This window comes from Natator depressus, chromosome 12, assembly GCF_965152275.1.
Source record: "Natator depressus isolate rNatDep1 chromosome 12, rNatDep2.hap1, whole genome shotgun sequence".
Lineage (NCBI taxonomy): Eukaryota > Metazoa > Chordata > Testudines > Cheloniidae > Natator > Natator depressus.
Window position 1 is genome coordinate 11,354,805 of NC_134245.1, and position 26,131 is coordinate 11,380,935.

Consider the following 26,131-nt stretch of genomic DNA (forward strand, 5'->3'; position numbering starts at 1 on the left):
AAAAAGTAGTCAAATATTACTAAAATGATCAAAAACATATCCTAAGGGTCTCAGTTTAACTCTCTTGTTAAATTAGAACTAAAAATAACTCAATTTTGCTCTGTGCCACTAACTTAGATAGCTGCTACTATATGGTTTTAAATTAGGGCAAAAAAGGAAACTATGGATTTCAGCTGTAAAGTTACATTTTGGGAACTTTAGAGGACTGAGGATGTGACTTTTTAAAAGTAAAAAGATCAATTATTTGTATTACAATATTGTCTTCCTGATGACAGTTTTGAAACAAGTCGCTCAGAAGTGACAACCATGTACAATTCTGCATGGGAAACAGTGTCATAAAATGATCAAACCTGCAACCAACTGTCCTAACAAAACTTTCTGAGATTCCAAAATAGCAATTATTGTTTATTTGGGACAACGGTTATATAGTCAACTAAATAATAGGGTGAGAGATATTGCACTGCACTGTTATGGGACAACAACTGTGGAAGACTACAGAAGGGATTTTATGGAAAAATTAAAATAAAGTTATATACATTAAAACCCATAAATAAATAAACTCTGTTGCTGCATTATATAGTAGTCCCCATTTTTCTTCTAAAAACCCCCAGCATTAAAAAAAGTATTCTTACTCATACTGAAAAATTATACGCATGTTTAGCCAAATCAGTATATACACTGAACTTGATTCATGTAAGAAACAATTTATGGTGCTCACTTGGCTTCTAAGTAGTATGGTGTAGCATTTTAGATGGGCTAACAGGTCCCCCTTTGTTCATTAAAATAGTACATAATCATTCCATTTCAGATTTTGCACAGAGGTCTGAAGAAAAGTTGGGATAATAATCCAACCACAGGTAGCAAAAAGCATTTTTTTTTTAAAAGCTCGCTGGCAGGAAAAACCCTTAGACACTACATACAGTACACAATTAAAAATCAAAGCAATTAGGGCTGTGTCAAGTTACCTTAAACAAAACAAAACATTTTCAACCTTGTATTGCTTTGAAAGGAATACACAAATGATTAACTTGCTAGTTTGGGAGAAATGCTTCTACACACCTGGCTGACATATTATTTTCAGGAAGAAGTGGAATTTCCAGTACTTTTGTGCTGGCAATTATTATCTCTTGGCTAGCAGTAGCAACCGTTTTCCCAGTGATTCGGTGCACCTGGTAGAATGCATGAGGTCGTAAGTAGCGATCATCTGCTGTTCCAATGAACATCTGTAGGTTTACTGGCTTCTCGCTGTAGCCTATGAGCTGATAAAAAAATAGATACAATTCTAAAGCTTTAACTGGATTTTATGGTGTTCGTATTTTTGAGTCAAATTACATTTTTATTTGTATATATAAACACAGAATTATAAAAGGAAAAATATTAAGCTATTAATGTTTATTGACAGACCTTGAAACTTTTTCAGTCTCTGACATGGCATCACAAACGATTCTACAAGCAGCAAACCATGTGTAGATTGCTTGTCCTTCAGGACAGATTAGGAGAACAAATATTACAAAGAAGTTTGTTAGGGCTTGTCTACATTGACACACTTAGAAAATTAATCCAAATTAACCAAAAGTGTGAATTTAAAGTGGATTAGTCAAATTGCATTAAACCCCCACGCGGACATTCTTATTCAGAATTAAATTAGCCTTAATTCATTTCCAAAATGAAAAACACTAAGTCAAATGAAGGCCTCTGCAATTCTGAATAAGAACATAAACCACATTAAACCTGTGTGTGTACCTAATCCACTTTAAATTCACACCTTTGGTTAATCCAGATTAATTTTCCTGAGTGTCCCCATCTAGACAAGCCCTTAGAATGAATGGGAGGATTTAAAGCACCTTAATTCATTTTGAATTTTCTTAGAAAAATATTAAGAAGCAAATTATGATTTTGGAGTTTCTTCAGTTTAATAGTTTATTAGCGAGTTTCTACAACTTTTGAATTTTAAAAGCAAATAAAATTCTCTACACTTATGAATTAGTATTGTCAAAATTAACCTATTACTTCCATAGCAGAAAATGCAAAATTAAACATTTTCATAGTTAGATATTTCAGATAATTGAAGCTATTCCAACAAGTAAGAATTTTATCATTTTTCCTATGTAACTTCTATACCAAAGACACTGTTCTTAGCATTTCATTTTCAAAAAATTGATTCAATATTATAAACCAGTTTATTTTCATTAATTTATCTAATTCTACAACATGTAGTAGTAAACATATGTATAGAAGATTTAACTGTGAAGGGACGTTGACAATTGAATGTTTTCAAGCACAGAAAACATTTAAAGTAGTAAATTCTTCCTGTGTATCTTTCTTTCTATTTGCAACTACAATGATACTAATAATTTTGAATTTAAAACGAATTTTTGTTGCATATGGTTGCCACATTTAGAAAAAAAAAGTGTTTTCTCCAAAGGTTAAATTTACTGCTTTACATCAGCAATAAGCAAAACCTGTGTTTTGAAAATGTAACCACAAGGATCAACCCCATCCTTTTGTTTTAGTGCCTGAAAAAATTAGGAACGTGAATTCAAAGAGTTAGCCATACTTAAAAAAAATCTGGACTCTAAACCTAAACAGTTTAAACTAAAAAGAAAAGGAGTATTTGTGGCACCTTAGAGACTAAAATTTATTTGAGCATAGCTCATTTCATCGGATGCATGCAGTGAAAAATACAGATGAAGTGAGCTGTAGCTTATGAAAGCTTATGCTCAAATAAATTTGTTAGTCTCTAAGGTGCCACAAACACACTCTCTTTTTGTGGATACAGACTAACGGCTGCTACTCTGAAACCACTTTAAATTAAAGAGACCATAAAATCTGGAGAACTTATAGCATTGCACTACCTCAAACAAATTTTAATCCTTATGGCAGTGGTTCTCAGCTTTTCTCTACACCATTCCCCCGTCCAACAAAAAATCCTCTCATTTAGCTATAGCCTCCCCTCCATTTACCAATATGGCAGAAACCGGACCTAGCACCTATATACAAATTCCATTGGATTTACAGTTCTCAAATTGAACTGCAGTTATATTACATCTTGTGTCTCAGAGTACTCATCAGTTTCATCAATTATGAGGCCATCATTCATATTGACACAAAATATGGTGCCTGGAGAACTTTCAGGTTTACAGAATTGACATTTAATAAGACAGTCTGATTTTGTAAACCCATAAGCTTTTGTATGAAGAATTCAATAGGTTTCTTTCTTCGTTTTCAAATGCCTCAGTGCTTCCTTGTAATGGGATTATATACGCCTGGTCATCCTCTGCCAGCAATCACTACTCCTGTGAAATAGAAAAATAGCTGGCAAGCATTCTGGCGTGTGTTTTGGTAGGAGTCTGCCATAGGGAAAAGTTAGGCTTCGTGCACAAAAGAGGGAAGAAAGGGAGGTTGGCTGCTACCTGTTGTGTGGAACAGTTCTGGAAGCATGTATTGTAAATTTAATTTCCCTTTGCGGGGAAAACAGTGCAAGAGACAACTGCAGGCAGGTCTGGCAGGGAGACAAAAGGTGCTGTGTAACTGGCTACAGGAAAATGGCAGTTTCCATGGGAGGAAAGAGAAGGTTACTCACCTTGTGCAAAGTATCAGAACGGTAGCCATGTTAGTCTGGCTCTGTAAAAGCAGCAAAGAGTCCTGTGGCACCTTACAGACTAACAGACGTATTGGAGCATAAGCACTTCATCGGATGCACAAAAGCTTATGCTCCAAAACGTCTGCTAGTCTATAAGGTGCCACAGGACTCTGTCACCTTGTGCAGTAACTGAGATTCTTCGAGACGGTTGTTCACGTGGGTGCTCTACTTCAGGTGTCTTGACACCCTATGCTTGTAATTAGAGATTTGTGGTAGCAGTGCCTGGTTGGGTTGGGCTGGGCTGGGCTGGGCTGGGCTGCGCACACGTGGTAGCAATCTCACACCATTCCAAAAGATTTACATAGCAGGTGCAGCCAATTGTCTCCCTGTTCCTTCTCTACCCCAAAGAATCTACATCAAACTCTGAAGTAGAGGTGAGGAGGGAAGTAGTGGAGCATCCACAGTGACAACCATCTCGAAGAACCTCAGTTACTGCACAAGGTGAATAACCTTCTCCTCTTCTTCGAGGAGTGTCCCTGGGGGTGCTCCACTTTAGGTGATTATTGAGCAGTGCCCCTCAATGGAAGGGAGGGGATTAAGAGGTGCGTTATTGATGGTGGATAACACTGTGAGCCCAAAGTGAACACCTGATGCAGATTGTTGCTCTAGAAAACAGTGTTTCGTAAATGTATGGACTGATGTCCAGGTTGATGCTCTGCGGATATCAGTGATAGGGACATCGTTGAGAAAGGCCATGGATGTTGCCTGTGCTCTGGTGGAGTGTGCGTGAACTCCCACTGGAGGTTGTAGATTGTGGTTTTTGGTAGCATAAATGGATACATCCTAATATCTATTTGGATAGTCTCTCTTTTGAGATGGTTTGACCCATTGAGTGCTCTGTTATGGAAACAGTCTCAGTGATTTTCTATAAGTTTTTGTTCTTTCAGTGTAGAAAGCTAATGCTCTGTGAACGTCCAATGTGTGGAGTGAGGCCTGCCTCCCTCCCATCTGCATATGGCTTTGGATAAAACACAGGTAAGAAAATGGGTTGGTTCAAATGAAAGGGGGAGGTGACTGGGGAGGAACTTGGGATGCGGTCGTAGGGTTACCTTATACAACATTCTTTAAAGATAAAGTGGGTGTTCCATTAGGGCACCTAATTCTCCTACTTGTCTGGAGGACAGCCACCTTCATGGATAAGTGCAAAAAAGAGCAGGTTGCAAGGGGTTCAAACAGCTTTCTGATGAGTCCACATAGAACAAGGTTGAGGTCCCACATGGATATAGGGTTTTTTCTTGTGGAATAAGTGTTTTCAATTACTTTAAGGAAGCGTTTAATCGTTGGGTGAGCAAATATGGTAACCCTCATCCACCTTGTTGTGAAAGGAGGTAACAGCAGCCAAGTGTACTCTGATGGAGTCCTAGTATATAGTTCAGGATCCTCGGTAGGGGAGAAGATTGTGGTAAAAGAGGTTTATCTTGGCACCAGATACAGAATCATTTCCACTTATGGATATATGTCTGTCTTTCTTGTACTTGTTCAGTAATATATATCTTACTTTCTCAGAACAGGCCTCCTCAACCCCAGTAAGCCATGGAGTAACCAGGCCTTGAGGTGGAGTACTGTGAGATTGGGATGACGGATGCATCCCACATCTTGATACAGAAGGTGAGGTACTAAGGGAAGGGTTCGAGGCGGTTTCACTGCAATCTGAAGCAGGTATGGGAACCATGTTTGTCTGGTCACATAGGTGCTGTAAGAATGACCATGGATTTGTCCTGTTTGATCTTGTGAATGCCTCTGCTTAGGGGTGGGGTTGGAGGAAAATGCATACATCTGTGGTGCCTCCCATTTTAATGAGGTGAGCATTGCCTAGGGAGTGGTGTCTCAATTCCGCCCTGGAGTATGATCATGCTCCCACTGAGTGGCTTATGTAAAACATGCATGCTCTATTGTCCGTGAGGATCTTGATGGCATTGTTCTTGATTAGAGGGAGAAAGTGTTGCATGCATTTTAGACTACCCTTAGCTCCAGTAAGTTTATGTGCAGGTTGGACTCTGGTGAGGACCAGCAGCCTTGGACCGTATTGTTGAGTAGGTGTGCCCCCTACCCTATTAGGGAAGCGTCTGTCGTGATTATCATGGTTGGAGTTCTTTGCTGGAAAGGGACTCCTGAACAGACGTTCTTTGGTTGTGTCCACCATGTTAGAGAGTCTTTTACTCTGTGTGGCACTGTGAGGTGTCTGTTGAGAGAGTGTCTGAGTGGCACATATACTGTTCAAAGCCAGGCCTGCAAGCATCTCAGGTGGAGTCTGGCATGTTTGACAACTAATTTTGTTGCCGACATATGCCCCAAGAGATGTAAACACATTTTGGTGGATGTTTGTGGGCTGTCCATCACTGTTGAAATTAGATTGACTAGAGTGAGGAAGTTATTGGGGTAGTGTTGCTATTGCTGACAGACAGTTGAGACGGGCTCCTATGAATTCCAACTTTTGTACAGGAACCAGTGTGGACTTTTGCACATTTATCTGCAACCCTAGGCTCATGAAAAAAAAGAGTTACCGTGCTCTGGATGGCATTTATTGCTTCTTGCCATGTTGGTGCCCTTATGAGGCAGTCGTCTAAGTATGGAAATATCATTACTCCGTGTCTGCGGAAGTGAGCTGCAACGACAGCAAGAACTTTGGAGAAGATTCTCGGAGCAGAGGACAGGCTGAAAGGTAGTAGTCTGTATTGGAATGTTGTTTCCCTAGGGTGAATCTCAGGAATCTTTTGTGTGGCCAGTGTATGGTAATATGAAAATATGCATCCTGGAAGTCAAGGGCCAATCTCCCTTCTCTAGGGCCAGAATTATTGTGTTTAGAGTCACCATTCTGAAATGTTGTGTTCTTACAAATTTGTTGAGTTTGCGTAGATCTGTGATGGGTCTCCACTCACCGGTACTGAAGATTTAGGTACTCCACTCACCAGTACTGAAGCTGTGTGGCATGGGTACAGCAGGTGGCACCACTGTACTACTCCATGCAGAGGTTTTCTTCAGCTCCGTGGGTGCCAAGCTGGAAGGTTTCACTTTACTATGTGAACCTCCATTTGAGCTTGGCCGCACAGGGTCTTTAGCTCTTCGGGAACTCTCAGTACCAGGTGTTCCTGGTGTTGTCGGTACCAGGGCAGATTTTTCAGTTGGAGATAGTTTCTTTTAGGCAATTCTTGGTTCAGGGATTGCTTTTTGGTAGCCTTTGTTGGAACAGGCTCCTTGACAGCTGTTGTTGGAGCAGAACCCCTGTCAGAAGCTGCTACTGGTGACCATTGGTGAGGGGGTGTCCTGGACACAGGATCAGAGACTGGCCTGAGGGTTTTCTCCATCATGAGGAACTTCAGTTGGAGATCTCAGGCTTTTCTTGCCCTGGGTGCCAGCTTTCTGCAGGGTGGGCACTTTTGAGTAATGTGGGTCTCAGACACACTGTGCATGGCCATCAGAGACCGATACAGAGAGTCTGCAAGTCAGGCAGCATTTAAAGCCAGGTGAGCCAGGCATTCCTGAGAAAGTTGGTCTCAGAGAAAAAGACAGGGATAAGCCCTGTTTGAGACTATAGCTGTGTACCTGTCAAAGAAACAGGGGTGGATAGGGAAGATAAAAGGGAAAAAAAATTTTTTTTTGAATGAAGAAATAAAAGAAATTATAGTAGGCAAGGGGATAGGGTAGCTAACCACAACTAAGCTAACACTATCAAGAATAACTATGAACTATCTACTATTAATCTTATCTGAGGTAAGAAAGGGTGCTGATGATTACTCTAACTCAAGCCAAAGGCGGTAGAGAAGTAACAGGGACACAGTTGGCTGTGGACCACTATGTAAATGCTCAGAGCAGTGCAAGATGGCTATGACGTGTGCACGGCCCAACCGGGCACTGCCACCACAAATCTCCGATTACAAGAGCGGGTGTCAAGACACCTAAAGTGGAGCACCCACAGGGATACTCCTCAAACAAGAAAAGCTGAATTCTGGCATACTGGATCAATTCCATGGAACTGCAGAGTCCACAGGGCCTTGACTGAAAAGAAAAGGGTGGTTTGCACTTCTTAGAACTACTCCTTCAGGATGTCTGAAGAGTCAAGGTGGGTTTATACTCAGTTCACATTCTCATAAGGTGTCAAGGTTCCTTCCCCACTCTGAACTCTATGGTACAGATGTGGGGACCTGCATGAAAGATCTCCTAAGCTTATTCTTACCAGCTTAGGTTAAAAACTTCCCCAAGGTACAAACTTTGCCTTGTCCTTGAACCCTATGCTGCCACCACCAAGCATGTTAAACAAAGACCAAGGAAAGAGCCCACTTGGAGACGTCTTCCCCCAAAATATCTCCCCAAGCCCTACACCTCCTTTCCTGGGGAAGGCTTGATAAGAATCCTCACCAATTTGTACAGGTGAACACAGACCCAGACCCTTGGATCTTAAGAACAATGAAAAAAGCAATCAGGTTCTTAAAAGAAGAATTTTAATTAAAGAAAAGGTAAAAGAATCACCTCTGTAAAATCAGGATGGTAAATATCTTACAGGGTAATCAGATTCAAAACAGAGAATCCCTCTAGGCAAAACCTTGAGTTACAAAGACTCAAAAACAAGAATATACATTCCATCCAGCACAGCTTATTTTACCAGCCATTAAACAAAAGAAAATAATGCATTTCTAGCTAGCTTACTTACTAACAGTTGTAAGGCTGCATTCCTGATCTGTTCCCAGCAGAAGCATCACACAGACAGATGAACCCTTTGTTCCCTGCCCTCCAGATTTGAAAGTATCTTGTCTCCTCATTGGTCATTTTGGTCAGGTGCCAGTGAGGTTATCTTAGCTTCTTAACCCTTTACAGGTGAAAGGGTTTTGTCTGACCAGGAGGGATTTTATAGCACTTGATACAGAAAGGTGGTTACCCTTCCCTTTATATTTATGACACAAGGTCTCCCCCCACAATTTTAAGGACCAGAAACATGTTTTTAAATCAAGAGGTGGGGAGGGGGAATCAAGAGCCCTCACAATGAGAGCCCTGGGTTATGAAAAAATCTAATATGCCATATAAAAGTTTGACTAAAGTTTGTGTGTGTGTCCTGCATCACCTGAAAACTCATGATCTTTGGCTATCAAATGGAAAAAACAAAGTCAAGAAGATTTCTTACTGAGAGAGCCATTTACTTCACACACAACAACTTGTTTGAGCAGGAGTTCTCAGCAACACCACAGAGATAGCAAAAATTGCTGTTATTTGCTGGCTGCCTCATTACATTTTCTTCTTTAGGGAAATAAATTTTGATTTTCCTCACAAACAGTAACAATCCTAAATACACACTTAGGAAGCAGAGGTATAAGAACAATGGGGCACTGAAATGCAGAAACACCACATGTAAATAACTAAAGTTGGACTGTGAATGTTGTAACAGATTCAGCTAACAGTATAATTCCTAATGTTTATACAAAATGCAAAGTTGCACAAATATATTACAACAGAAATGAGTATCAACTACCGTAAAAGACCAGTAGCTTAAAAAGACTTATGGAATCAAGGCCTAAATGGTTGGGTACTACTAAATTATTCCCAAATAAGCCATGGTTCATAAGTCCCATAAAGAAAAGGGCCCTGTGGTAGCACAGGATCCCAATGAAAGGGGGATGGCCAAAGGTAAAGACACCAACCAAAACAGACTTGAATAGCTGAGACCTGAAGCAGCAAACAAAGATGAATGAGCGCTCTTCAATATGAGGTTAGGAGTCACCCTTGACCTCAAGATGGGACTTCTGCATTTTAGAATCCTAGGAAAAGCCAGATCCCATCCCAAAATACATTAGGTCAACCCAAGGTCAACCCTGAAGCTTTTAGACTTTAAGCCTCTGAAAGCAAAGATAGTGTCCTCTGAGGAGGAACCAGTAATGGATGAATCAAAGATTGTCCCTAACCTCCCTGTTGGAAGCAAACTGGAAGATGATACAAGATGTAACCTGTATCCATTAAGAGTTTGAAACATACAAAACCAAAAAAAATACTCTGGCATCCTTTGGGTCTGAATGCCCACGTGTTGCTTTCACTACTAGTAACAAGGTTCCCCTTATATATAGGACACTAGCTATAACACAGTATGGCTGAAGACAGAATTTCAGTCCATACCACCTCTTATTTTCCATGCCAAAGACACATGAATTTCTTTAATCTATTGAGGGTCCTAGTTGAGGATGTAAAACCTTAAATGTATTTTTTTTTTAAAAAAAGACAAAGACACTGATTCTCGTCCCCACCCTTTCAGCTTTTTGGAGTGCTTCAACTGTGAAGCAGCTCCACATGCTGAGAAAGTCAAGTCATTAGAAACAACTGGTTCAGAAGAGACTGAACTGGTCACAACTCAGCCAGTAAGAGCCTCTTCCATTAAGAGGAATTAACTGCAGCTCGCATGAGTGATTAAGCAGATCTATAAGGACAACCTCTTGAAGAATGTGCCTTCCCACAGTACCTGGTTGTGCCAGATATTTGGTATATATCTGTCTATAATTACTCCTGGGAGAATTCTGCACCAAAGAATTAAAGTTCTATACACAATATTTTAAAATTCTGAATATTTTATTAGTCAAAACAATATAATCATACCAATTTCAATTATTTTGGCAATTTATTTCAAAATACCTGTCAGCAAGTATGCTCGACAACAAAAAAGATTCAGGAAATGTTTGACAAAAAGATTCCTTACAAGGAGCAGCACCGGCTGGCCAGAGGGACCCCATCCTCGACACATGGGCAGGCGGGATCCGGAGCAGGAAGGCCGGAGCAGCCCCTTCTGCGGCAAGCCAGCGGGACCCCAGCCCTGTCCTTGGCAGGCTGGGCAGAGCGGCCCCAGCCCCAGTGGGAATCTAGCCCACCACCTGGTGCCGGAGTGACCACGGTTAATGATTAAACAATATAATTTTTAATTATATATAAAAGTTATCCAGTTAACTTTTTAAACCGATATTTACATTGGTAACAAGAACCGTCTTGAAAGTCTGAAAATGAATGTGGTAACTTGGATACAGTTTGCACAATGCCTTTATAAAACCACTATGAACCATGAAACTGCTCTGAGGAATTTGAGTACATATGAACGAGAAGGCAAATTTCAAAGTCTGGAAATAAAGTACCTTGAGCTTAAGGTAATCAAGGCTCTAGGTCCTTGTTAAAGCCCATACAAAGGAAGGGTATATCATCAGCAATCCCAGGATAGAACAACTTTACAATCTGGAATCTGCACTAGGTGAAAGGAACTTTCCAGATGGATTGATAGACTCTGGAGGTTGAATTCTTCCTAGATCAGTAACTAAAGTAACACACAGGCAAATCACCTTGATCGATTGGTCCTTCAGCCCTCATATAGATTGCACCGATCACACATGTCTTCCATTCTTCTCATAACCTGGCCTTCCTTTTCCATGTGTGGCCATGTCTTTTCATAATAAAATCTTTCCATCTCTTTGGAGGTCGGCCGAGTGGTCGTTTCAGTTCCCATGGGTCCCACTCAGAGACAGCTGTGGTCCATCGACTGTCAGTGAGCCTTGCTATATGCCCGGCTCATCGCAACAACATCCTGCACTCCACTCTGCTGTCTGATCACTTCACTGGGGACTCGGTCGCAGATTGAAATTCCCAGAATTCTTCTTTCCATTGCCCTCTCCATGACGGACAGTTGCTGCTCTTCTGTCTTCATCAGCATCCACGTTTCGCTGCCATACAACATTGCTGGCAGTACTGTAGAGTTGAAGAGGCTGGCGCGTGTTGCCTTGTTGATTTTTCCTTGGAGGACATTCTTGACGGAACTGAATGCGCACCAACCTGCTTTCTTTCTCTGCGAGAGTTCACCTTCCTGATAATGGCGCACGTTAAATTTCTTGGCCCAAACAGATATATTACTCAACTTCTTCTATTTGTTCTTCCTTAATTGTTATCTGGGCTTTTGGCAAGGTATCAAACTGCATATATTATGTTTTGGAGGGATTAATTTTCAGTCCGACTTAGCTACTTCTTATGTGGAGTTCTCACAGCATTTTCTGTAGTTTGATAATATTTTCGGCGATCAACACAATATCGTCTGCAAATCTGAGATGGTTTAACTGCTCTCCATTGATGCTGATTCCACCCTTCCAATTCATCCGCTTCATTACCATTTCAAGACAGGCTGTGAAGAGGTTCGGTGAAACCGTGTCTCCCTGTTTCACACCTTTCTTAACTGGGATGCGAAGGGGGTGGGGGCTATCATATTAAGTTATATCTGTAGTGCAGTCAGAATTAGCTTCCTTTAGTAGTTTCAACACTGCATTGAGATCTATGCTGTCGAACGCTTTTTCATAGTCGATGAAGGCAATACATAAAGAAAATATGTATTCCCTTGAGTGTCCCAATAGCTGGATTATAGTGAAAATATGGTCCATTGTGCTGAAATTCCTTTGAAAGCCTGCCTGCTCTCTTGGCTGCTGCTTGTGCAGACTCAGAGTCAATTTGTTAATATTTTGGTGAACAGCTTGTAGACATGTGAGAGCAGGCATATTGGACAATAGGTCTTCAGATCTTCACAATTTCCCTTCTTGTACAGCAGGAGGGTGTTGGACTCCTTCCAGCTAGATGGTATCTTCTGCATTTCCAAGTAACGGCTAAACCTCTGAGTAAGGGTTTCCCAAAGGTCTTGGCCTCCAGCTCTTATTTCGAGTGTCAGTTCATCTTTACCTGGGGCTTTTCCTTCCTTCATTTGGTGAACTGAAAAAAATTTCAAAGCAGCAGCTATACTATTACTAACTAATGAAACTGATAGTAATATGACTAATTATTAAAAAGAAATGAGGATAAAGTTGAGAAAATCTCAACAGGACAACTGCCAGAGGTGGTTGAGAAGAAACTAAGGGTCGTTCAGCTGCGCAGTGCTAAACAACAATGGCACAGGGAATGAGATTAACTAACATGCATGTGCGGGCCAAATGGACACTGCTATGAGAAACGTCCAATCAAAGATGCAGGGGGTGTAGAGCACCTACAGGAACACTACTCAAAGAAGAAGATAAAGCAATGCAAATTTAAGGCACCCAAACAACTTTAATTCTGTCCTGCAGTAACAACATGAAACGCTAATGTGGATCCACAAAGACTAAAATGCCTTAATCATAAATGTACGGTTATTGCCTGGCATTATTATAGAGGAGAGTTAAGGTTGTTTGGATTTCTTTTTTAAGGCATCTAAACACGTTAGGCTATGGAAATGCATAGTTAAAACATACAAAAACAGTTAAAACAACCCTCTAATTATCCATTCCTCCCCCCCACCCCAAAAAAAAAACAAAATCAAGAAAATTCAAATGTGGTTACACTGAGGTTACTGATTTTTACTTTCAACCTTAACTCAAATTTTGACATAGTTTGTTTTAAAGCAAGTTAAGGTTGCAAAGTGGGGCACTCGAACATCAGGCAGTGACAAAGTTGAAGGTGCCTTCAATGGTCGTAGCTGTGGTAGTATCTTCCTTTGTGTATATGCATTATGATACAGTTTACTTATATTACAGTAGTGCTAAGAGGCCTCATTTTGTTGGCCACAGTACAAACAAATAGTTGAAGACAGTCCATCCCATGATCCCATACTATCTGCAGAGAACAGGAAACAACTGGGATATGCAGTCAATTTGCCTGGGGTCTGGAGGACTCCATTTCATTAACTGTAGTTGTGTTCAACTGTTTGCTAACAGTAGAAAAATGCTCTGTAATGCAATGCCTCACTACAAATGCAACACTTTTTTGTATTATAAGGAAGAAGGCTGGACTCCTTCCACATGCGCTCCATACCAAAGATTATGGATCAAAGAATATTAATTACCCTTTTTAACTCCTAGGAAGGGGACTGTAGTTCCCATTAGCTCAAAGGTGAGGCACTATTCAGAGTGTGCACTGCCACTATCCCTGTGACACCTGCTCTGTGAATAGTGAAGTCCTCTGTGTTCAGAGTCAATTCAGCATTAAAATGTCACTACCACAACTTCTGAAGGAAAAAAATACATGTCTCTGAATGAAAAAGTGGGTTCTTTATTCTAGTAAAAAAATAAATCAATTTTACTTCCTTAAAAATTTCACAAGTAGCTGAGCAATAATCTCCTGTTCTGACACAATGGGTTCTGACAAGTTTTTGAAACCTAAAGCAAATAAACCTATGTACAGTAATGTTGCTTAACAGCCCCAAACTTGTAACTAAATATTAATGAATTTATTTTATTTACCCTTCTCCAAAAAAGCAGTCAGGAGGAAAAAAACACAAATAAGGACATTGTTAAATTTAATACTGACAGATTCGGTAGACAAAGCTTTATACAACATACTAGTAAGTGCAGTACAGTCACCATGATGAAGTCTCAGTTATATTAAACTACTGACATTAATACCAATGAGCCTGCCCAAGACTCAACCACATGTCCATTACAAAGAGACATTAATTTAAACTGGTGGTTGAGTGAAGGGGAGATTGACGTGTAATATTACACAGGGTGGTATTAAAAAAAAATTTGTCAGCATCGGTTCTAGTCATCTCTCTCTCTCTCTAAGCATATATATATTCATAGTAGAGAAGTAAGCTTGTTATAATAAATTTCCATATACCCCCTTCCCCAGGCTAATGAGCAGTGTGTTGTAAATAATGAACAAGTTACTGCACACTGTCACTACTGACCTCTAAAAACCCTCCTCTGGTAACAGTATAGTGTGATACACCACCCACTGCTTTGTGGAGGAAACTCAGCCAAGTTGCTTTTGTGTTTCTGTATCGTTTCCATAGCAAAGGTCAGTGCATGCGTAAGTTAAACTAAAGCTGGAAGGCTAAAGACGGAAGGTCACTACAGGATAAGCTAGAACAGCTTCACTCCAAACAGTTCGAGCTGTACTACTGAATTATACGTGGATAACTTCTGTATGCATGGAGACTATGCTAAAATTGTGATTCACAATTTTCACCAGTTTATTACTAACATCAATATTAAGACTTTGCAAATCTTTTCAAGTCTTCCCTGAAAACTTGTGTGGTACTAGAATACACATGAATTCCATCTATAAAGAAAGAAGTACAAAGATCAGAAAGTAACATTTTACATTCTGCAAGCTACAATTCTACTATAGACTGAAACATTTATTTTAACATGAAGAATCCTACAATACACGGGGCTGTATAAATTGCAGTTTGATCGAAGAGAAGACTGCAACGATTGAAGTTCATGATCTATGGGAAAGGCTTTTAAAAAAAAATCAATAAACTTGTTGGTAGAATTCATATTTTGCAACCAATACCCAGAAGTCTTATTTTACAAATTTAATTAAAACGAAATGAATATTTGTGTTTCAACTATGCTTTACATTAATTCCTATGAACTGATTCTGGTGGATAAGGCAGGTAAATGTTTCATTTCTTTATTTAATTAAATTGAATTTCCTTACAAGATCTACCTCAAAATTTGAGATGAGTGCCCTACAATAATTCTACTTATATAGAAAACTAGTGCTTCATAATAGGTTAACAGTAATATAATTTGGTATGTTCTGATTTTCTGTAATTACAGAAGTCTGGTTTCTAGTAAAGAATCAGTCACTAGCAGTTTATTAAAGCCAACATAATATTACATTTATGTTGGAACTGAACATGCCCAGCCTTTCACATTTTAAAATTTGAGAACAAACATTTAAGCTAATAGACAAAGGTGTACTGCACTGCTGAAATTCAAAGTTACTTATGCTAAGGCTTGTAAAATCAGTTCTCACCTTTTAAAGTGAGACTTATGCTTACTAACCTAGCATTAATAGCCACCAGTTGGGAAAATAAGACAAGTTAAAAAGAACTCAAAACTCAAACCCCAGTTATTCAAGTAGAAAAAATTAAGCTGTTTTTGCAAGCTGAAGTCTTCTATTACTTTGAGAGTTCATTAAGAAACACTGACACATGCAGGCAAACTTCCCAAAGTACTCTATTTTAACCAGTTCATGTTAAGAATCACTCCTGCCTTTTACGCACCTTCTTTCCTAGACTTTCTAACTGAAGACAGAGATTCCATTGACACCTCAGTGCTCTTTTTGTTTTACCAGATTAATTGCTCATGGCATTACTAGATCACAAAAGTAGGCTGATTAGAAAGACAAGCTTTTGCAAGCAAACAGACCTCCCTAAAAGTAAGAGTATTACAATCCTGTAATATCACTAAACTTGTCAGGGGCAAAAATATGTGGGGTAACTGAAGTGAACGAAGACCAAAAGAATGCAAGCTTTACAATTCAATGATGCCAGTGTCCCTATAAGAAGATGACCAATGCTACAAGTTTTTCAGTTGATGAAATGGGGGGGAAGTGATTGCTGGAGTATTATGTAAGTTACCCACCTGGGCTGAAAAATTATAAGCAGCTCATAGTAAACATACCTAATATTTCAATGGAGGTTTCCTAGACTTTCATAACATCTTGTATGCAATGCTGTTGCAGCAGTGTTGGTACCAAGATATTAGCAATACAAGGTGGGTGAGGTGATATCTTTATAAGCTCAAAACTTTTTTCCACCAACAGAATTTGGCACAATAAAAGATATCACCTCACCTACCTAGTCTCTCTAACATCATCTTGTAAAGGGTTAATATGAAAAGGGCATTAGTAAAGAGGCAGCTGTGCATAAGCACCACAAGGAATCTGTGTGAAGTGGCCTTTGTGCTCTTAAGCACCTCAAAAATAAAAAAAAATAATAATTTTTTACCGTCAGTGATAAAGAAAGCCTGAAAGGTAAGCTTAGGGAGTTTTCCATTATTTGGGAGAAGGGTTGGTTTAAAAAGCATATTCTCTCTCTCTCTCTCTTTTTTTTAAACACAGAAATTCAAATCTGGTTTACCCTGGAAGCCTATGTGATTGAAGAAACTAGTGAAATTAAGACATGAAAGCTTAGCAATTGAAAGTGGGAGGGATTTTTAGACAGACAGTTTGAAAATCTATTTTTGGTAAACATCATTATAATGCCATCATGTGCCAGCAATGCCCCTCTGCTATGTACATCGGCCAAACTGGACAGTCCCTTCTTAAAGGGATAAATGGATACAAATCAGATATTAGGAATGGCAATATACAAAAACCTGTAGGAGAACACTTCAATCTCCCTGGACACACAATAGCAGATTTAAAGGTAGCCATCCTACAGCAAAAAAACTTCAGGACCAGACTTCAAAGAGAAACTGCTGAGCTTCAGTTCATTTGCAAATTTGACACCATCAGCTCAGGTTTAAACAAAGACGGTGAATGACCGGCCAACTACAAAAGCAGTTTCTCCTCCCTTGGTGTTCACACCTCAACTGCTAGAAGGCGGCCTCATCCTACCTGATTGAACTAACCTCATTATCCCTAGCCTGATTCTTCCTTGCATATTTATACCTGCCTCTGGACATTTCCACTACATGCATCTGAAGAAGTGGGTATTCACCCACGAAAGCTTATGCTCCAATAAGTCTGTTAGTCTATCAGGTGCCACAGGACTCTTTGCCGCTTTTACAGTTCCAGACTAACACTACTACCCCTCTGATAATCAGGACTAAGCTATTTAAAATTAAGATGATTTAAAATCACTTGTTTTTACAAAAATTGTTATGTACCTTACCTTAACTCTGGCCATTCAAGATATCTTGTCCACATGCAGTCCACTCTAGGTGTGCATACGCCCTATGCACACAAGATAAAATTCTTCTGGTCAGTTGCGCCCTGCATTCCCTTGTGCTGCCTCTTCCACCAGCATAAGGGGCAGAGCAGGCCCAACTTCCTCAGAGTTCTTTAGCCAATACAGAATTTTAAGTCCACAGGACTCTGCGTAGTGAGGAAGGAGGGCAGGTCATGGGATCCACGTGGACAAAACTTCTCAGAGAACCACAGATATGGTAAAGTAACTGCTTTTTCTTGTTTAAGTATTTGTACACATGGATCCCTCTGTAGGTGACTGGCAAGCAGATATCTCCCTGAGAGGGTGAGTGCCAGGAGTCCTACTTAAAGACTGCAAGCATCAGACCCAGTAGCTGTGACTAGGGAATAATCAAGCTCCAATTCGCTGCCCTTAAAAGGGCTTTTGAAAAGGTCATCTTCTACAGAGGTAGTAGGAAAGCATTCAAGACATCCAATGTAGAGAGAGTTTTGCTTCCCCGGATTCAAATGAGATTTTGGAAAGAACACTAGTAGGAGGTATATGTTTTGATTCAGGTGAAAGTCAGACTACTGCAGGTGAGGTTTGAGACACATCATTTTTGTGAAAAATAAATTAAGGGGGATCTGTCAATACCTAACTCTTGTTCATCCTTTGAGCACAGATAATAGCTACCAAAAACACTGTCTTGATAAGGATGGGAAACAAGGAACATGATGCTATCAGTTCAAATGAGTTTCAGCAGGGTATTATTACATTTAGGTCTCAAAAAGAAGTAGTTTCCTTTTCTGGTGGAAAAGTAGATCTGACCCTTCAGTAAGTCAGACAACTTGGCGAAAAAAAATCCAGTTGATATTGAATTGGCAGATATTGCAGCTAAAGAAACCTGACTGATATGAAAGGCCTGGTGCTTCAAGGACATTAAGTAGCCCAAAACAACAAGAATAATTGTCTCTAAGGGGTAAAGTGACGCTGAGTGACCCAAAGCAAAAAACACATTTCCATTTGGCTCTGTGTTAGCCTCTCTGCTCTATATCAAAATATCTTTTATTTCTATAAAATTCTGTCTATGGCCCTTAGCCAGCTGGCACCCATGCTGTCTGATAGAGAGATGGTAAGTCGAGGTGAGAGATCAGACTGATTTTGTGAAATAGTGCCCAGAAGATCTGAAAAAATAATGTGCAGTTAGCATCAGAGTGGGTGATTCAGAACTGATGTTTCTGTACTGAACAGGGAGGGCTTGGTCCAGTCTCAGTTGCTAGAGTCATTAGAAAAGTAATGACACTGATGGGAATCATACACTTTCCTATTCCACTGCATCAGGAATGCATCTGAAAAGGAGGCTGAGCATTTGTCTTCTTTGGAAGAAAATATGTCACACTTGTTCAAGTTGGTGGCACAGAAATCTATGACAAGAATACCTCATTTTAGAAAAACTTGATTGAAGACAGTCTTTGAAGGTCCATTTGTAGCTGGAAAAGAACTTTCTGCTGATCTGTTAAATTGTTCTAAGCATCTGCTGAGAGAAGAGCTAAGAGATTACTCTGATGTTGCATCAATCCCATAGATGAATAGCTTCCTGACAGAGAGGGGACGATCTTGCTCCCCCTTTGTCAGTTGATATAGTATAATGCTGTAGTGTCATCTGGCAGGACTTGAATGATGGTCCCTTTTCAGAGAAGCAGGAACGCTCTGAATGCTAAACATATAACTTTAAGTTCTACCACATTTGCCTAGATGAGTGTCCATGGAGGACCACAGACCTTGTGTCTAAAGATGTTCTAGGTGTGCTTCCCAGTCCTGTTTCGAGGCACCCATTACAATAGTCCTGGTAGTGGATGGTGAAGCAAACCAGATGCCTTGAACTTTTTGTGGGTCTTTCTGCTTGATACATTGATTTTAACCATCTCTGAAGAGGCTGAAGGTGAAGCTTGGCACATGATGTTCTGTAAGTCCAGGAAGCCATGTGGCATAATACGAGACAGACCTCCTTTCACCAAAGTCATAGAATATCAGGGTTGGAAGGGACCTCAGGAGGTCATCTAGTCCAACCCCCTACTCAAAGCAGGACCAATCCACAATTTTTGCCTCAGATCCCTAAATGGCCCCCTCAAGAATTGAACTCACAACCCTGGGTTTAGCAGGCCAATGCTCAAACCACTGAGCTATCCCTCCCCGCCCTGAAAGCCCCAATTCTTGCTATTAGAGATACCAGGTGATCCAGAAAGTACTCGGGGCTATCCATCTGCTCCTTAAAAGTGTATTAGCAGCAATGTCTGCATATTCTCCTCCTATTCAGGGTCACATTTTCCCACCCCACAGTTGCTAGATTCCTCAAGGGCCTAATTCAACTGTTTCTACAATCAGGGAACCCCCTTCTTCTTTGGGCCTCAACAGTTAATTACATGGCTTAACTGGACCACTTCTTGGGATCCTAGCAACCGGTTCATTATCTATAAAGACTGCCTCCTTAGTTGCTATAACATCAGCTCAAAGGGCAGGGAAAAATTCAGGCCCTCATGGCTGGTCCATCTTATATATAGAGTGTTTCATAAAGACAAAAGTGACTCTTAATCCTTACTCCAAGTTCTTGCCAAAAGTTTTCTGATTTTCACTTAAATCCGCTGATTCACCTACCAGTTTTCTTCCTCAATGCCCACTCAAACCAAATGGAAGCTAAACTGAAGATCCTTGACCTGTGTAACTCTTTCATATTGCCTTGACAGAACAAGGTCTTTCAAGAGTTCCCCCAAACTACCTGTAGCATTTGCAGATGGGTATAATTCAGGAAATATCCACCCAAAGACTGCCTAAATAATGGGTATCTATTTGGAACAGATCCTGCTATATAAGACAGCTAGAGCCACCTTTGCAGATTAAAGCTCAGGCATCTTTGGCAACTTTGCTAAGAAGCACCCCTATATTTCAAACATTGCCAGGGCACCTACAGTAATTTTAGTTCTTTGTAATGTGCTGTCTATGTAGATTCCATGATTCACGTCTTCCCTGCTACTAGGAAGTCCTATACCCTATTGATTATATATTCAGAAAGGAAATGAGGGACAAGTTGGCCTGCTGTCCCATTTACACCCTTGGAGAACTGGGGGGGGGGGGGGGGGGAAGAGCCCACAAGGACATCTAAGGTGCCAGTACAGCCCCAATGGACACTTCTGGCTAAAAGAATCTGATCTCACATTTACAGGGTCATGTGCACCCCGAGTGGATCTAGACAGACAACATATCTCTAAGAATCACAGTTACTGTGAGGTAAATAACTGTTCTTTCAGTAAACGTAATAGTTACTACTGGCTGGCCATTTCCTAGGAGCTAGAGAGTGGGAAAAGATAGTCAGAGGGGTTCTTCCTATTGGAAGGTCTGAAAATGCAGAGTCTACAACCCTACAATACCCTGACAGAGAAGAAGTTGACTGGGAGGAAGAAGTCTACACCATTCGCACCTTGACTACATTAGAAAACAATGGCATATTAAATGAGAGAAGACGAATGCATACAAAACAACAAACAAGAACAGGTAAAACAAGAAATTCTGTTCAACCACACAATGAGAGCGAAAGGAACAAAAAATGAAAGGAAGTACTTTTTCCACACAACACAATTAACCTATGGCTCACATTACTACAGTACATCACTTAATTTGAGATCTTAACATGATTCAAAAAAAGATCAAACATTTATATGGGTAATGAATATCCAAAGCAGTAAATAGTAAAAATAATAAAAGATCAAGGCTTTGGAAGGGACAAACCCTTGAAAAACTTAGGGCCATAAGCTAACCATTAACTACTGGGAGTTCATAAATTCATAGATTCCAAGGCCAGCAGGGACCATTGTGATCATCTCATCCTACTTCCTGTGTGATACAGGCCATAGAACTTCCCCAAAATAATTCCTAGAGCATATATTTAAAGCATCCAACTTTAAATTAAAGTTTCCTAGTGATAGAGAATCCACCACAAACCTTGATAAATTGTTCCAATGGTTAATTACCCTCACCGTTAAAAATTTACGCCTTCTTTCCAGTCTCAATGTGTGTAGCTTCAACTCCCAGCCACTGGATCATGTTATATATCTTATTCTGCTAAACTGAAGAGATCATCAAATATTTGTTCCCCATGTAGGTACTTAGACTACAATCAAGTCACCCTTAACTTCTCTGTTACACTAAATATAATGAGAGACTCACAAAACTCAATCTAAGGCAAGTTTCCTAATTCTTTAATCATTCTCATGGCTCTTCTCTGAACCCTCTCCAATTTATCAACATCCTTCCTGAACCGTTGATACCGGAACTGGATATTGTATTCCATCAGCAGTTGCACCAATGCCAAATATGTAAGTTAAAATAATCTATTCCCGCTCGAAACTCCCCTGTTTATACACCCAAGAATCACATGAGCCCTTTTGGCCAGAGCATTGCACTGGGAGCTTACGTTCAGCTGGTAATACACCAGGAGCCCCCAATTTTTCTTCTCAGTCACTATCTTCCCAAGATGAGTCCCCCTCCCCACCCTGTAAGTACAGCCTACATTCTATGTTCTTAGATGTATACACTTACATTTAGCCATATTAAAAACACATGGTAGGTTGGGTGCAAGCAAACAAAGCTTAAAAGGCGGCTTTCCCTGAGGACAGGTTATGCGGCATCTGCCTATTCCAAGTTTTTTCCTGTGAAGCAGCTGGTACTGAGCAGTGTTGTAAACAAGATATTGGTCTACATCAGTATGACAATTTCCATGTTTTTCGCTAAAAAATCTCAAGTGAAAAAAGTCTCAGAAACCCAAATCATCTTTATCAGGTATCAAGGCTAAAGCCTAATGCTAATAATTTAAAGATCAATATTAACTATTTTACTGTTGACCATTTTAGCCAGAACATCAGGATAATATCGTTATTTAGAATTACTTGATGTAGAGGAGCCAGGTGCAAATGGGCACCTATTTGTTGTGAAGGCTACTGGAGAGGGACTAATGAGGAATACAGTCCCCCACCTGGCAAAAACAGTGAGGGGATTCTTCCCCAACCAAAGTTTCCAGTGATGTCTCCTGCATATGAAAAACAAAAACAAAACCAACTTCCACACCATCTTCCTACGTGATGAGAGTGCCAACTGCCTCCTCTCCAGCTATCAATATCTCCAGCTTTCTCCTGACAGCTTACAACACACATTTTTCAAGCAAAAATCTGCAGCACACTGAAAACAAAATTTGGATACAAGTCTGGCACAAGCTAAACCAATATAAGATTGGTTTAAACCAATCTAAAAGCATATCCATGCAAAGTTGCATCCGTTTAACTAAATCAATACAAAAATCAAACCTTTCATTAAACTGGTGCAACTTTGTGTTCAGACCAGATCTAAAACTTCTCTCTTTCTCACACACCCCCTCCCTGCAACCAATCCCCAAACCCAAACAAAGAACTCCATACAGACTGATAGTGAAGCATAGTTTTAAAAGTACAGACGCAACATGCTCCCTGCAAAATTAAGTGCAAGTGTTTCACCAAATGAGCTTTAAAGAGGTTTTCTGGTGAAACCACATGCTGCAGTAAATTCATTCTGGAAATGACAGAGGCATGGATGATTGTGCTTAGGGTCACATCAGAAAGAAAAGATTCTATGCAAACTCAGATGGGAAAAGGCCAAGTCACCTGAGAGCAACCAAGGATCCCATAACAGTTTCTAAGTTTCTGTATAACAGATAGTGGGCATATATCCTCAGGCGAACGGGCCAATATGATTGCCACAATTTCTACCATTTTATTCAGATTTTAAAACATTAAGCAGATCTTGAGGAACACATCAGTGAAGTTATGACAATTCATCAGTGAATCTCACTATTCATAAAATTTTATTTAAAAAACACTACTATTCCACTGAAACAATCGGTACTCATATAGAAACTTAAGTTTACTAAATGTGGTAACTATAGTTTAGCTAGTTATTTTAATATGGCAACCAAGCCATAAACAGGAATTATGGTAAGTTATTTATTCCTCCTTTATTAAAAACTCATAACATTTTCTCAAATCTGAAAAAAAGGGAGAGCCTTTAAGACAAATTATTTTGATTTACAGTTTAAACTGGAACATACCCATATCAAGCTGAGATTTAAAAGGCTGATACTTTGTAGCAGATAATAAAAAAAATCTTGCTATCAGAATGGCCAAAACGACAGAATTTCATTGCAGAAACTCCTAAATAAAAATAAAATTTATTCATGTCCTTTTAAAGCATGAAAGTCCATTTAGTGATCCAGCAAAGTGAGACTTCAATTTGTTTAGCTTCCCCACACATTGGAAACGATAAGCTGATTAAACATGCTCATGACAGATGATGCCAAATTTGTCAGAGGCTTAGTTTCCTAGTGACAGGCAGAGTACAGCATGACTAACAACCTACATGTAAACTGAAGCTATGTACCACTATCTTAAAATCTTGTTAAAAAATAACGTATAAATTACGTATGTAATGCAGAACCATAAACTTTCCATCGTATTCACAGAAAATAATCTTAAAAACAAATACCCTGCTAAGTGCTGCAAAGTATGTAGTATGATCTAAAAACAACTGCGCATGAACAAACAAAATGTAAAGACCATTAGAGAGCAGTTTGTGTCTGGAACACTTAACACCCTGTGCAACACATTGATCATGAACTCACACAGAGTTGGGTGGTAAAGAGCTAAATAAGGGTATGAGCAACAAAAATTTTGATAAGACTATTTAAAATATCTGTAAAAAGTAATGTATATTACAAATACTATATATGTAGTACATTAGGGGTGGGGAGGGGTGAGGGAGAGCTGGGCAGAGCACACTTCTGGGCAGAGCACACATGCCAAATCAAGTATTTTAACCTTCCTACAGCTCAGTGTTCACCATTCATTGAGTTTGACCCTTAATACAAAATTTTTCCCAGCACCACATAAAAAGTAAATACCAATGCAAATCGATGTTTTGTTTCACAACAACTTGATCTCTCCCATCAAATACAACTATTATATTGTAGTTACAGATGGAAGAGATCCACTTGTGAAACCATATTGATTTGCGTTTGCATTAATTTTAACTTAGGGAAGCATAATCAAGTGATCCGAGCTTGAAACTGGGAAACAGGAATGCATAAATTCTAATTCCAGTTTTAACAATTAGCAAGTCATTTACTGCTCTGATTTAGATAACTCAAAACAGGAATATTCAAGCAGGTTACATAGCTGTTAAGAACTAGATGGTTTCAGCAGTGACCATAAGATGGTGGAGACCATGAGATGGTTGGGTTCAGAATCCTCACAAAAAGGAGTAGCAGCAAAATACAGACCCTGGCCTTCAGAAAAGCAGACTGACTCCCTTAGGGAACTGATGGGCAGGATCCCCTGGGAGGCTAATATGAGGGGGAAAGGAGTCCAGGAAAGCTGGCTGTATTTTAAAGAAGCCATATTGCAGGCGCAGGAACAAACCATCCCAATGTGCAGAAAGAATAGCAAATATCGCAGGCGACCTGCCTGGCTTAACAGCGAAATCTTCGGTGAGCTTAGACACGAAAAGGAAGCTTACAAGAAGTGGAAACTTAGACAGATGACTAGAGAGGAGTATAAAAATATTGCTTGAGCATGCAGGGGTGTAACCAGGAATGCCAAAACACAACTAGAGTTGCAGCTAGCAAGAGATGGGAAGGGTAACAAGAAGGGGTTTCTACAGGTACATTAGCAACAAGAAAAAAGGTCAGGGAAAGCGTGTGACCTTTAATGAATGGTGGAGGCAACCTAGTGACAGATGACGTGGAAAAAGCTGAAGTACTCAATGCCTTTTTTGCCTCGGTCTTCACAGACAAGGTGAATGCCCAAATAAATCTGTTAGTCTTTAAGGTGCCACCAGATTCCTTGTTTTTTTGTGGATACAGATTAACACAGCTACCCCTCTGATACTACAGAGGAGGTCAGCTCCCACACTGCTGTCCTGGGCAACACAGTATGGGGAGGAGGTGAGCAGCCCTCAGTGGTGAAAGAACAGGTTAAGGACTATTTAGAAAAGCTGGACATGCAAAAAAGTCCACGGGTCCAGATCTAATGCGTCTGAGGGTGCTGAGAAAATTGGCTGATGTGATTGCAGAGCCACTGGCCATTATCTTTGAAAATTCGTGGTGATCGGTGGAGGTCCTGGATGATTGGAAAAAGGCAAATATAGTGCCCATATTTAAAAAAGGGAAGGAGGAGAACCCGGGGAACTACAGACCAGTCAGCCTCACCTCAGTCCCTGGAAAAATCATGAAGCAGGTCCCCAAAGAATCCATTTTGAAGCACTTGGAGAAGAGGAAGGTGATCAGGAACAGTCAACATGGATTCACTAAGGGCAAGTCATGCTTGACCAACCTCACTGCCTTCTATGATGACATAACTGGGTCTGTGGATATGGGGAAAGCGGTGAACATGATATATCTTGACTTTAGCAAAGCTTTTGACACGTCTCCCATAGTATTCTTGCCAGCAAGTTAAAAAAGTAGGGATTGGATGAATGGACTACAAGGTGGATAGAAAGCTGGCTAGATTGTCGGGCTCAACGGGTAGGGATCAACAGCTCTATGTCTAGTTGGCAGCCAGTATCAAGCGGAGTGCCCCATGGGTCAGGCCTGGGACCGGTTTTCTCCAACATCTTTATTAATGATCTGGATGATGGGATGGATTGCACCCTCAGCAAGTTCTCAGATGACACTAAGCTCATCTGGGGAGAGGTAGATAAGCTGGAGGGTACGGATAGGGTCAAGAGTAACCTAGACAAATTTCAGAGTAGCAGCCGTGTTAGTCTGTATTCGCAAAAAGAAAAAAGGAGTACTAGTGGCA

At 40.1% G+C, this 26,131-nt stretch overlaps 1 protein-coding gene and 1 long non-coding RNA gene across 3 annotated transcripts in view; one reads left to right on the forward strand and one right to left on the reverse strand.

Moving 5' to 3' along the window:
• The window catches only part of NFATC3 (nuclear factor of activated T cells 3), a 140,048-nt gene that overhangs the window by 47,363 nt on the left and 66,554 nt on the right, over nucleotides 1-26,131 (reverse strand). For both annotated transcript variants that reach the window (XM_074968584.1, XM_074968583.1), the window contains exon 4: nucleotides 1,060-1,259. In XM_074968584.1, coding sequence (XP_074824685.1) covers nucleotides 1,060-1,259 — 200 coding nt within the window. The remainder of the gene's footprint in view (nucleotides 1-1,059; nucleotides 1,260-26,131) is intronic.
• LOC141996508 (uncharacterized) overlaps nucleotides 1-26,131 on the forward strand; it is a 38,342-nt gene that overhangs the window by 9,541 nt on the left and 2,670 nt on the right. The window contains exons 2-3 of the long non-coding RNA XR_012641552.1: nucleotides 4,531-4,618; nucleotides 5,150-5,251. This is a non-coding gene — a long non-coding RNA (uncharacterized LOC141996508). The remainder of the gene's footprint in view (nucleotides 1-4,530; nucleotides 4,619-5,149; nucleotides 5,252-26,131) is intronic.